Genomic DNA, 13,870 nt, shown 5'->3' with positions numbered 1-13,870 from the left:
GGGGAGGGGGCTCGGCGCTTTTTTTTGCTGCTTGGGGCAGCAAAAAAGTTAGAGCCGGCCCTGGATGTGGGAGAAGAACAAGGAACCGAACATGACAAGCAAGTTTGGCCACAGGGAATACAGTAACTCCTCGCTTAACGTTGTCGTTATGTTCCTGAAAAATGCGACTTGAAGCGAAACGATGTTAAGCAAATCCAATATCCCCATAAGAATGAATGTAAATAGGAGGGGTTAGGTTCCAGGGAAAATAAATAAATATATATACACACACACACACACACATATACACAAACACACACACAGTACAAGTTTTAAACAAACAATTTAATACTGGTACACAGCAATGATGATTGTGAAGCTTGGCTGAGGTGGTGAAGTCAGAGGGTGGGATATTCCTCAGGGAATGCCTTACTGTTAAATGATGAACTAGCAATCAGCTGAGCCCTCAAGGCTTAACACATTGTTTTTAATGTAGCCTCACACTCTACAAGGCAGCATGAATGGAGGGGGGGGGGAGACAGCATGACAGACGGAGACAGAGACACACACACTGTGTCAGAGAGAGAGATGCGCATTGCCCCTTTAAGTACGCTGACCCTACTCTAAGTACACTGCCTTTTTAAATAGATCAGCAAGTTGAGAAAGCAGCTCCTGCCAGCAAGCTCCCTCCGTCCTGAGCCCTGTCATGTGTCCTCCCTGCTCTTTGGAAATGGGGTAAGCGGGGTGCAGGAGCAGGAAGGAGGGGGGACACCCTGACATTAGCCTTCCTCCCCCCCCCCCCCCCCCCCAAGCAGGGGGTTCCAGAAAGCAGCTCCAAGGCAGAGGGCAGGAGTAGCACATGGCAGTGGGGGGAGGGACAGCTGAACTGCCAGCAATTGATAGGTGGCTGCGGCACAGGGAACTTAGGGGAATGGGGAGCTGATAGGGGGGCTGCCAGTCCACCCTGGTTCCAAGCCCCCACCAGCTAGCTCCAACGGGCTGCTCTTCCTGCAAGCAGTGGACAAAGCCGGCGGCTGCCAGACATTGGAGCATCGTGCAATTTTAAACGAGCATGTTCTCTAATTGATCAGCAACGTAACAACGAAACTACATTAACCGGGACGACTTTAAGTGAGGAGTTACTGTAAAGTGGAGTTGCCAGTGGAGATGAGGAAGGGAGGATTCAATAGCGAATGAATGGAGTGTGCTAGCAACATATTGATGATTATTTTACTTTCTATTCAAGAAATATCACAAATTTCAGAAAAATATAATCTCAATTATCTGAACATCACAGGGGCATTGAATACATTTGGAAATCTGAAGTAACTTTTGATGCAGTTAATAGAACTCAGAAAAAATTACCTTGTTTTGAATTACTGAGCTTCAGATAATCAAGGTTGTATATAACATGAAAGAAAAGTCAACTGCTATCTGTTATTGGAACATTAGTATTATATATTGCATTGTCACACTATAATAAAAGTAATTCACATGTAATGTTTGTTTTGTCCTATACAGCATCCCATATGTCAAAAGGAAGAGTTGCTGGCTATTGGTCATGACATTTTCAGTTCTATATTCTCTTCTAATTCAGTGTCAGTCTTTTTCTAATCTGTACATTTCAATAAAGTGTAAAAACAGATCACAGTGCATGAACAAGTGGACAACTGAAATAAAGTCTGCTCTATACTATAAGCTGAAGGAACACTCTTACAGATTAGCCTGAAAGAGTCAAAGAGCGAGTTAATGCTTTCATGACTGAAATCTCAATCCCCTTTCTCTGAAAATGAAGATAGAAGACAGATATTGTCTAAACACTTGAATCAAGGAAAAAAGAGAATATGCATGCCTAACTGGGCACTACCTGATAAAAATATTGGGGCAGATCATCAAATAATGATAGATCATAAATGTAATTATGAAAAAAATTATAAAATACTGTAATCACTTATGATTTGTATCAGTCACTTACCTGCTGCATATCCATTATATCATTATATCTTACAAGAGCAACTGGAATGGTTACATTTTGTACATCAGTCTTGTTACCTGAAAGAGAAGACTAAAACAAAAAACCTATATGAGAGGACTTGATAGCATATTTCAGAACACAACTCTATATGCAGAATACCCTCTGAATGCCAGTATTTATGTTCACAAACAAAAATCAGCAGACACGATTCAAAGCTACAGAGAAAAACTCTCAGACATTTTAAGGAAAACTATGCTACAGACACTGAAAGGCTGACATTATAGACCCAGAGATGTTCTGGTAAATGTCTTATGCTTTGATGTAGATAATCAAAACTCAATAGTTTGACTCGGATAACCCACCTTTTAGAACAAGTTTAACTCAGTTTTTTTAAAGTAACAATTATCAATGATGATATACTATTAATATTGTATTTTGCTGTATAGAAATGTATTTGCGCAAACTGCAATTGCAAGAATAATGTACATAAAAAGATATCCAATATTTTAAAAGAGCAAGAAAAATAGGACATGCATGTCTGGCAAAGTGATAAGACATGATCTAAAAGAACTGTTCTTATCTTGCAGTTGTTACTGTCGACTTTTCTCTTTTTGTTCTTCTGTATTAGTTGATATTTTTAGTGATTTTGTTTTCTGTAGCAATGATTGTGTACAGGTACTGGATTATATTAATGCTTAATATAATGTAAAATTTTCACTTAAAAGATTATGCAACTAAAATTAGTAGAAAACCACAAAGATAACCCTTTTCATCTAGTAGTTTGAGTACATAAAATAGACGACCACAGAGGTCAAAATACAATAAATGCAACTAAGAATGTCACTTTAACAAAGATTAAGCCATAGAATGTTAGAACTTACTAGACCAGTTTTACTGGCAATCAGCAGTATTTTAGCACCATGACTTTGAGCAGTTCTCGCTTTATCCACAAATGTGCAGTTTCCCCTCATCACTACAACTGCCTTGTCCTTTATTACAAGAGTAGAAGGAACTTCAGAATTACTGCAGAACACTTTGGAGGTCAAGTTCTCCAAACTACTGGAAGCCTACAAAAATCAAAAGTTATATAAAAGTTAAAACTAAAAATCAAAGATTAGTTTCCAATATGGTTTCTCCCATTTATTTATAAACACAAAAACATTTATTTACAGGGAGTAAATAGACCTACTAAGAAATATAATGGGATAGTTGACTCAGCAATGTGGACTCAAAATAGGAAATCAGTAGGGGGGAGAGGAATAAACTTTCTGGGACATGTTCATGTGGGTTCATTGCAATACTAAGATCACAAAAACAATTTAAAAGTATAAAAATAAGCAACTAAGTATATTTGAGATTTCTGAACCAGTCTTAAACGTTTTACAGCCTATTCCAAGGCCAATGCTACTCTGTAAACTAGTCTTCAGAATATGTTTATGATGAGCAGCAGACAGCAACTCTCTAAAGAATCCAACTATGTCATACACGAGTTTCACCAGCCAAAGAAGCAGTGACTCAGATACATATCCAAATTCTGGTTCTCTTGCAACACTCACACCAAGACAGTAGGCTAGCCCTAAAACAAAGTACTAGTAGTTTAAATAATTTTTCTGTATATTTAATTTTAGTTTTAAAAACATTTATTAAGTCCTATTTAAAAAAACAAGCTGTTTTCTTTGGCTAGTCAAGTTATGTTTGGCCACAGTAGGTCCTTGACAGAAAAATGGCTGTTACACTTCCTCTGGTTTTGTACAGAGTCAGCCTTGTTTATGAATCATAGAATATCAGGGTTGGAAGGGACCTCAGGAAGTCATCTAGTCCAAACCAGGACCAATCCCCAGATTTTTGTCCCAGATCCCTAAATGGCCCCCTCAAGGATTGAACTCACAACCCTGGGTTTAGCAAGCCAATCAAGGGAAAGAATATTTCTCTTGATTATTTCCAAACCTATAGCATTTACCAATCACATCAAGGGTAGCAAAAGGAAAGGGAAAAAAAACTGCTTTAACATGTATATGTGGGATTTTTCTAATCTTGGCTCAAGGAGAAGTTTTGACCAAGAGTAAGGCATGGCGATATAAATTCCAAATAATCATTAAAATACTGCCACCTGAAAACCCATTTGCAATTAAATATATTTTAACATATATATTTTAATATTTTACCCAAATGCATATGATGATCAATATTGGCAATTCTTGTTTTAAACAGATCACGTTCTAAAATACGGTGTATTACATACAAAATCACTTCACTCAAAGTGTCTCCAAGAACACTTAACTAAAATATTTTTAAAATCTAGTTCATTTTTCTCCATTTTGACATTTATTTTTTTGAGATTCATTCAGTCTGGAAAACAACAAAAGTCAATTACACTTTCTTTTATAACCATTTTAACTTTTTTTTGCCAAGAACTGACTTGATACTAAAATATCAGAGTTATGAACACTTGGGGAGTAGATGAGTGTTTAAATCTAAACATGAAACTTTGCTGATTTTTATTTCTCTCAACTTTCATTAATGCATTTCAATATTAGGCTTTGAAAGGTTTTTTAAAAACATTAAAATTTGGTGTCTAAACAGCATGACAGTATCATTTGGGGTATTGTGGAAGTTGGGCTCTTAAATATATATTCACAGTGCTAAATTTAAAAAATTCTTTTTTATGATTATTTTTGACAGCAAATAAGCAGTGGCACCCATTTAGAAGTTATCCTAATGAGAACATAGAACATAAGAATGGCCATACTGGGTCAGATCAATGGTCCACCTAGCCCAGTATCCTATCTTCGGACAGTTGCCAGTGACAGGTGCCCCAGAGGGAATGAACAGAACAGGTAATCATCAAATGATCCATCCCCTGTTGCCCACTCCCAGCTCCTGGCGAACAGAAGGTAGGGACACTCAGAGCATGGTGTTGCAGCCCTGCCCATCCTGGCTAATAGCTATTGATGGATCTATCCTCCAGGAACTTATCTAGTTCTTTTTTCTTCTCCAAGCTGAAGTCCCAGTCTTTTTAATCTCTCCTCATACAGAAGCTGTTCCATACCCCTAATCATTTTAGTTGCCCTTCTCTGTTCCTTTTCCAATTCCAATATATCTTTCTTGAGATGAGGCAACCAGATTTGCATGCAGTATTCAAGATGTGGGTATACCATGAATTTATATAGAGGCATTATGATATTTTCTGTCTTATCTGTCTCTTTCCTAATGGTTCTTAATATTCTGTTAGCTTTTTTGACTGCCACTGCATATTGAGCAGATGTTTTCAGAGAACTATCCACAATGACTCCAAGATCTGTTTCTTGAGTGGTAACAGCTAATTTAGACCCCATCATTTTGTATGTCTAGTACAGATTATGTTTTCCAATGTGCATTACTTTGCATTTATCAATTTCATCTGTCATTTTGTTGCCCAGTTACCTAGTTTTGTGAGATCCCTTTGTAACGCTTTGCAGTCTGCTTTGGACTTAACTATCTTGAGTAATTTTGTATCATCTGCAAATTTTGCCATCTCATTGTTTACCCCCTTTTCAGATAATTTGTGAATATGTTGATCAGTATTGGTCCCAGTACAGACCCCTGGGGGATACCACTATTTACCTCTCTCCGTTATGAAAACTGACCATTTATCCCTATCCTTGGTTTCCTATCTTTTAATCTTTGATCCATGAGAAGACCTTCCCTCTTATCCCATGACTGCTTAATTTGCTTAAGAGCCTTTGGTGAGGGACATTGTCAAAGGCTTTCTGAAAGTCTAAGTAAGCTATATCCACTGGGTCACCTTTGTCCACGTTTGTTGACTCCCTCAAAGAATTCTAATAGATGGGTGAGGCATGATTTCCCTTTACAAAAGCCATATTGACTTTTGCCCAACAAATTGTGTTCATCTAAGTGTTTGATAATTCTGTTCTTTACTACAGTTTCAACCATTTTGGCTGGTACTGAAGTTAGGCTTACCAGCCTGTAATTGCTGGGATCGCCTGTCGAACGTTTTTTAAAAATTGGTGGTCACATTAGCTATCCTCTAGGCATCTGGGACAGAAACTGACTTACATGATAGGTTACATACCACAGTTAGTAGTTCTGCAATTTCATATTTGAGTTCCTTCAGAACTCTGGGTGAATATCATCTGGTCCTGGTGATTTACTACTGTTAAATTTATCAATTTGTTCCAAAACCACCTCTAATGACATCTCAGTCTGGGACAGGTCCTCAGATTTGTCACCTAAAAAGAATGGCTCAGGTGTGGGAATCTCCCTCACATCCTCTGCAGTGAAGACTGATGCAAAGCATATTTAGTTTCTCTGCAATGATTTTATCTTCCTTGAGTGCTCCTTTAACAACTCGATCGTCCAGTGGCCCCACTGATTGTTTAGCGAGCTTCCTGCTTCTGATGTACTTAAATTTTTTTATGTTAGTTTTTGAGTCTTTGGCTAGTTGCTCTTCAAATCTTTTTTTGGCCTTCCTAATTATACCTTTAAACTTGACTTGCCAGAGTTTATGTTCCTTTCTATTTTCCTCAATAGGATTTAGCTTCCAATTTTTAAAGGATGCCTTTTTGCCTCTAACCGTTTCTTAGTTGTTTAGCCACGGTGGCACTTTTTTGGTCCTCTATGTTTTTTAATTTGGGATATACATTTAACATAGCATTGATTTTACTCAGTAATTTCTCCTAGAAATTCCACTTGATCCAAAACTGTTCTTGGTTTTATAATTCTTAGACAGTATAGTTACATAACTACTTACAATGTTATCCAGGGTATTTGGAAGAGATACCCATGAAGGATTGTAACTTATGCAGTAATCCTTTGTTAATGGGGGTATCCCATTTCCAGAAGCATGCAGGATTCCCTCCTGTGCATTTACCTACAATATGAAGTTTCTGCATTAGACAACACAGTTTACACTATCAGTGGACAAATAATATTCTTCTAAATAAGAATAGGACAACTTAAAAGTTTCAATATCCAAAAAAGAAATGGAACAGGTAACAAGATTAACCTTGACAACTTGGTTTTGATTCTGTAATGCAGGTAGAAAAGTGGAAAACTGATCAGCGTTTGCATGGCTAATCATAGCAAGGAAACAGTGATGCTCAAGTACATTTCAGATGCAGCATATTCATTTTACACACACACACACACACACACACACACACACACCTGTGAAGAGCAACCTAAAGAGACAGAAACCTCCAGGAAAGCATTCTTACATTCTAAACACAAGATTTTACATTCCCTTTAAACTGGAAAAAAAGGTTATTAAAAACACAACTGATATAGCAAGCATAGGGGATGTGGTGTACAAATTTATATTACAAGTCATGGGCCCCCATCTTAAATACCTTCTCTCATGTGCATAGTCCTCACTGGGAATGCTCATATAAATTTACTTTTGTGAGCAGTAGATGTATGATTAAGCCTTATGTTTTTCCTGGAGTTACAGCAATTCTAAAGATTCAGTCTTGGCCTGGAAGTTTTGGTTTGCTGGTTGGTTTGGGGGTGTTTTTCTTTTCTTTTTTTTGTGGGATGGGAGAGAAGGGAGGATAAACACAGCACCCCATATTTAATTTAAATTTTAAACTTAATTCTAAATTGTGGGAATACTTGGTTGCAAATTATTTGGGCACCTGTAAATCAAAGAAGCTATATTTTATACAGGGTGGATTTGATTTAAATCACTAGTCAGGAAGACTCGATTTAATCATGGATTTCTACATAAAAGTGCATGCTTGTTTGTTGTTATAACCTTAATACATATTCTTCACAACTCAGAGATAGATGTAGGTTTCATTTTTAGAAAGTGTACACTATACATTTTTAAGGTGATTTATTTTGAAAACTTTTCAGATGAGTTTTACAGCTATAATCAGAAAATGAATGATTGTTTGGTTATTTCATTTACCAAAGGTAATTGAAGCAGATAGTTCACCTCCCAATGACTTCATAAGTATCTCCAATTCAACAGGTTAATCAATAATATTTGGAGGATTTTCTTTCCATGCTGTATTAGGAGATCACTAGACAGACATTTAAATTGTTTTATTTAACTAAAACAACAACGTTATGTATTCTGGATTTTTTTCTTAAACAGCAAACATATAATATTTTAACAAAGCCAGCATATGAATTTTTGAATTTAGTTAAACATTCAAGCTTTTGAAATTTTTTGAAACTTTGCACTTTTAGAGAGAGATAAGGGATTGACTCTGTGTACACAAATTTGCAGAGGAACAGTAGGGTTGAGGTCTGTTATTTCTCACCTCTATATATTTATTTAAAAACATTTTTGCTGTTAACAAGCACGTTATCTCTGGAGACACAAATCCACAGTTTGAGAACTGCAAAACTAAGCATCTTTGATGGTATCTTCTAAACCAGGGGTGGGCAAACTATGGCCCGCGGGCCGGATCCGGCCCGTCAGCCGTTCTAAGCCGGCCCTCGAGCTCCCGCTGGGGAGCGGGGTCTGAAGCTTGCCCCACTCCAGCACTCCAGCCGGGGAGCAGGGTTGGCGGCTGCTCCACACGGCTCCCAGAAACAGCCGCATGACCCCCCTTTGACGCTCCAACCGGGGAGCAGGGTTGGGGGCTGCTCCATGAGACTCCTGGAAGCTGCAGCATGGCCCCCCCTCTGACGCACCAATGGGAGCTGCAGGGGCGGTGCCTGCGGACGGGGCAGCGTGCAGAGTCACCTGGCTGTGCCTCCACGTAGGAGCCAAAGAAGGGACATGCCACTGCTTCCGGGAGCCTCTTGAGGTAAGCACTGCCTGGAGCCTGCACCCCTGAGCCTCTCCCCATACCCCACCCCCCTGCCCTAGCCCTGATCCCCCTCCCACCCTCTGAACCCCTCACCCCTGATCCCCAGCCCCAACCCAGAGCCTGCACCCCCAACCGGAGCTTGCATCCCTTCCCACCCCACTCCCCTGCCCCAGCCTGAAGCCCCCTCCTGCACTCTGAACTCCTCATTTCTGGCCCCACCCCAGAGCCTGCACCCCCAACCAGAGCCCTAACCCCCTCCTGCACTCCAACCCCAATTTTCTGAGCATTCATGGCCCGCCATACAATTTCTATTCCCAGATGTGGCCCTCGGGCCAAAAAGTTTGCCCACCCCTGTTCTAGACTGAGCACTGAGTCCCATTGGGAAGACAGAAACATTAACCTAAATAATCTATACAGAAGCTCCTGGAGCCCCATGAGATTGGGTCCCCAATCCATGAACTATTGGAACTCATTTACAAAACTTTTTTTAAACATTACATGAATATATTGTCTCATACTACAGAATTAGAATTTATAATCCCTATTCCATAATGAGATATCTTTGAGCTATATCAAAAAAATCTGATTTAAAGAAAAAAAATCAGATTTTTTTTATTTTTTTTAAATCATTGATTTTTATCCATCCTGATTTTATAGGATTTTTAAGACAGGATTTTATAGTTTATACCATGATGTAATCCTTGTATGTGTGTGCAGGCACAGAAGAAAAATTAAGATGCTAACGTCTGAAAATTGATTTCTGAAAGTGGTCAGTAACCAAATTTCATAATAATTTTCTGATATAGCACTTTTCACCTGTATTTCTCAAAGCTGGCCACTAACTGACAGAAACAAAGAAGAACTCCAGCTGTGGACATGTTATTGTATGGCAATTCCTATAATTATGTTTTTTTAAAAATGAATATATTATTCACAATTCTTGCCAACAGTCTTTTGGCAAGATTGTTGGAGGGGCACATTAGAGGATGGATTCTGAAACTATATTTATTATAAATACTTAAAAGCCTTTTTTTTTTTTAAGTTAAATTCTTAATTTCCCAGTTTGATACATACGTGATTAAATATAAAACAAATGCAGACTCATAAAATAGTCAGGCACTATATGAATTTGTCCACAATAAAGGAAATATGTAACATTTCTTTTCCATGTTCCAGATAAAGATCTATAATTTAAAAAAATGATATCTAGAAGGTGACTAATGAAAGAAAAGGTGTCATTTCTTGTTTCAGTTAGGTGTTGCCAGAAGAAAGTAATTGACTGGGAACTAAGGAAAATTATGCCATAATTTAAAGCTGGTCATCTTGACTCTTCTTGAAAGAGGCACTTACCTTAACATCAGGAATGAATTAATAGAGCAAAAGGAGTCGGCAAGCCCTGTTGTAGGTTTTAGATTTCTTTTTGTTTTTGTTATCTGCCAGGTATAGACTTAAGCAATATTAATAACCAAGAGAGAGGTAGAAAAAGAGACGCTTGGAATTTGATGCCTGCCATGTATATAGGAAGTTCACTAATAGCTTGTATTTCTCTGTGATCTTCTTTGAAAGGCATTAACCATCTCGTATAGCAAACGAGACCTTGGGATAAAAGGAGAAAAAAAGCAAGAGGTGCTCCTGTGTAGTTGTTTCAGAGTTCTAGGTCTGTCCTGTTTGAATGGCAAAAATTCTTATTAAAAGCAACCCATTTTATCAGGCTCTGAGAGTGAACATCTGCTCACAAAGCAAAGTGTGAAAATAGCCACATTTTGTTAGTATTTTAAAGGTACAGTCCTTCAGTTACTAGATAAAGTTAAGACAGATTTTGAAGAGTTATTTAATGATTTACTATAAGCAAAAGAGATGCCAATCTTTACCTCTTAAACTAAGCCCATTCATCTAAAAATATAAACTGCTGGCAATTAAAAGTCATGATATTGATCATCTTACTTCAAATGGAGACAGGAGCGAGTTTGAGCAGCAAGAACTAGAGGCTTTCACATTAGCCCCTTCCATTATTGGAACTTTCTTGTGTATGAATGAGAGAGGTATAAATAAATATGGTGTTATGAAAGTTGCAGTGCTAATTTTTCATCAGTAGTAATCTTTTTTCTAAAGAAGTGATCACTTGTTCTTCAACACTACACTACATTGTTTTGCTAAACGTTCCCAACACTGCTATCACCATTTAACTTCCATTAGCAGTAGCCATAGTTTCATTGTTAATGTATACAGGCTCTAGGTGACCGCCAGTGTTTTAAGCATGTTACATAATCCTACTAAGAGCATGTCAATACAACACTGTACTCAAAACACCAGCTATACTAAGGTGCCCGCTATGGAGCTGATAAGTAGCAACAATAGGTATGTTTATAAAAAGTTTCCTCCTGTTGGAGGAGGCCAATCAGCACTGACCTATGGATAGAATGGACCTCAAAAGATCAGGTGTGAGGTTAGGAAGCATCTGAAAGATTGCATATTTATCTGACATTTTTCTGACCTTTAGTCTGCAGAGTTGGACTGGAAATACCCTGACAATTCAGGCCCAGCTAGAAATACTACCAGGATGGCCTCTGTCATAATGTTTAAAGCAGTTTTACTTCTGATCCTGGATAGGAACTGGAAAACCCAAAAGAGCCAATCCATCTTTTTCAGACAGACATTTCAGATCTTCAACAAAACAAGCTGTGATTGAGTTTGGTTCTGAAAGTGAGCAGAGTTCCCAACAGGGGAGAAAATGACTGGTTCTCATCACAACCAGTTCACCAGCTGGGATAGAAAGACACCTTTTGCACACAGCAGAATTGACACAGAATCATATTAGCTCACACAAGCAGTCCTACACCCAAACCCATTCACACCAGCCCACATGACTAGGACCCATGTCCACTACCATCTCATCACCCTACTCCACAGTCTTGCAATTGTGACCTGCAGCTCACACTGCACAGTCCAGGACTGTGAACTCAACCACCCTCCATATGATGCCAACCAACCTCTCCTCAACATGACATCATGCCGCCACCCCCCCCCCCAGGTCTACCACCCCAGCCCCACACTGCATCTCCCCTCACAGCCCCCTGCTAGCCCTTGCCCCCCCAGCTCCAGTTCTCCCCCCCCCAGCCCTCGCACCCCCCTCCGCTCTTCCCACAGCCCCCTGCCGGCCCTCACCCCCCCCTTCACTCCACAACCCCCGCGCCAGCCCTCGCCCCCCACAGCTCCACCTCTCTCCCACAGTCCTCGCCCCCACAGTCCCCTGCCGACTCTCGCCCCCCGTTTCCCACATCCTCTGCCAGCCCTTGCCCCCCCTTCCCTGCCACTGCACCGGCCCTCGCCTCCCCCTACAGCTCCAGCTCTCTCCCACAGCCCTCGCCCCCCTCTTCCCACAGCCCCCTGCCGGTGCCCTCACCACCACCCCCAGCTCCTCCCCCCCCAAACTCCCCGCCGGCTCTCGCCCCCCTTCCCCACAGCCCCCTGCCGGCCTACCCCCCACAGGTCCAACTCTTACCCCCCTGCCGACTCTCGTGGCCCCTTCCCCACAGCCCCTGCCCCCCCACTTCTCTCCCACAGCCCTTGCTCCCCTCTCTCCTCCCCACAGCACCCTGGCGGCCCCCACCCCAGTTCTCCCCCACAGCCCCCACCTCCGCTGCGGCTCACTCCCTAGTACCCTGCCGGCCCCGCCGACTGCCCTCCCCACGATCGCGGGGGCCGGCGGCCCAGCAGCGCCCGCACGGCAGCCCCTTACCCGCGGGAGCAGCAGGGCCCAGAGAGCGGCCCACAGCAGCCAGGCGCGCCTCATCCTGATCCTCCTCCTCCGCCCGCCGGGGCAGCAGCCGGCACCGGTTCGCCCTCCGCCAGCGGCCTTCCCGGGCCCGCCACCGCCCGCACACGGAACCTGCACAGCGCCGCCGACTGAGCCCCCCCCCCAGAGCGCGCGGCACTTCCTCTTCAGCCGGCTGGGTAGGAGCGGGCTGCCAGCGCGGACATGTGACCGCCCTTCCCCCGCTTCCGGGAGCACTGGGCAGCCTCCTCCTCCTGGGCAGGTTCTGTCCGGCAGCCAGCCCTCGTCCCGCTCTGCCCGCCCATCCCCGCAGCGTCGGGCTGCCCTGAGCATGCCTTGCCCAGCAGGGGAGCGAGGCCCCGCACGGTCCTAGCCCTGCTGTGCCCCCCCCCCCAACTCAGGACAAAGCTTTTAGGCGACGAGGGTGGGGATGACGGGGCCGGTCCTTGGTGAACCAGGGCAGAACTGTTGTCCCTATTGCCCTCCAGCAAAGGGTTTGGCTGCTGCATTGCATTTCTAAGGCCCTGGACAAGGCCAGGCCCCCTCCATCCTGCTTGCTACTCCCAATTGAGTGTTTCCCTCTTCTGACAACTGCAGCATCCCTCTGGAGTGTTGCTGCTGCACCATTAAACAAGGAGCATGCAAAGGGCTTGTGTGATGGCTTCAGTTTCTGTTGCCAAACATAGGACCAGCCTGTTGCTGAGCTTGCAGGTGGCCTTCACTGCCCCCTCAAACACATATACACTCAAGCTGGGCTTTCTGTACTACCTTCCACACTTTGCTCCCTTCTGGAGGCTCCTTCCTTTACTGCTGTCTCTATACTCTCCTCCTGTAATTAGGGAAACAGCTGATGTGCCTCCCACTCCACACCATAGCTCTGTCTCCCACTGTTTGATGCTTTTTTTAAAGTCCCAGTACTCAAGTAAGAACATGACATTCTCAGCTTTAATTTTTAAAGAATAAGTTTGTAACTCTATATCCCTACAAGGATAATGGCATATTCCAATGGTTTCTTCGTGGGAGACTGATCTCTGTGTTTACTCCTTTTCCTGCCAAGGACAGAGCAGAAAGGGAAAGAGAAACTCTTTTCAAAGGCTTTGGTCAGCAAGTGTTGCTGTAGAATCCCACCAAAACTCACAAGGGCTGTGAAAGAGGCAGGGGTGCTGGAACAATTTGTATAGTGGGGGTGCTGAGAGCCATTGAACCAAACTAAACCCCATATATAATGGAAACCACTTCAAGCCAGGGGTGCAGCAGTACCCCTAGTTCCAGCACCTATGGAAAGAGGGGAGGGGAAAAAGTGAAACAACAGACAAAAATTTAAAAGGGGATTAAATTACACTCAGCACAGTGGGAGGGTGGGAAAATGGCTAGAGTTGG

The 13,870-nt window shown here is 42.1% G+C and overlaps 1 protein-coding gene across 3 annotated transcripts in view; it reads right to left on the bottom strand.

Moving 5' to 3' along the window:
* Nucleotides 1-12,652, bottom strand: part of SPPL2A (signal peptide peptidase like 2A) — a 56,438-nt gene extending 43,786 nt beyond the window's left edge. For 2 of the 3 annotated variants that reach the window (XM_024193895.2, XM_024193897.2), the window contains exons 1-4: nucleotides 12,455-12,651; nucleotides 6,705-6,824; nucleotides 2,836-3,021; nucleotides 1,955-2,044 (exon numbers count right to left, since the gene is read on the bottom strand). In XM_024193895.2, coding sequence (XP_024049663.1) covers nucleotides 1,955-2,044; nucleotides 2,836-3,021; nucleotides 6,705-6,824; nucleotides 12,455-12,508 — 450 coding nt within the window. In that variant the 5' untranslated portion in view covers nucleotides 12,509-12,651. Of the gene's footprint in view, nucleotides 1-1,954; nucleotides 2,045-2,835; nucleotides 3,022-6,704; nucleotides 6,825-12,454 lie in introns of all 3 variants that reach the window. The other variant, XM_024193896.2, reaches the window with a different exon arrangement.
* Between the last annotated feature and the right edge of the window lie 1,218 nt (nucleotides 12,653-13,870).

This window comes from Terrapene carolina, unplaced genomic scaffold, assembly GCF_002925995.2.
Source record: "Terrapene carolina triunguis isolate 2854851 unplaced genomic scaffold, T_m_triunguis-2.0 Scaffold67, whole genome shotgun sequence".
In the NCBI taxonomy this organism is placed as follows: Eukaryota; Metazoa; Chordata; order Testudines; family Emydidae; genus Terrapene; species Terrapene triunguis.
This window is presented reverse-complemented; position numbering and strand designations above follow the sequence as displayed.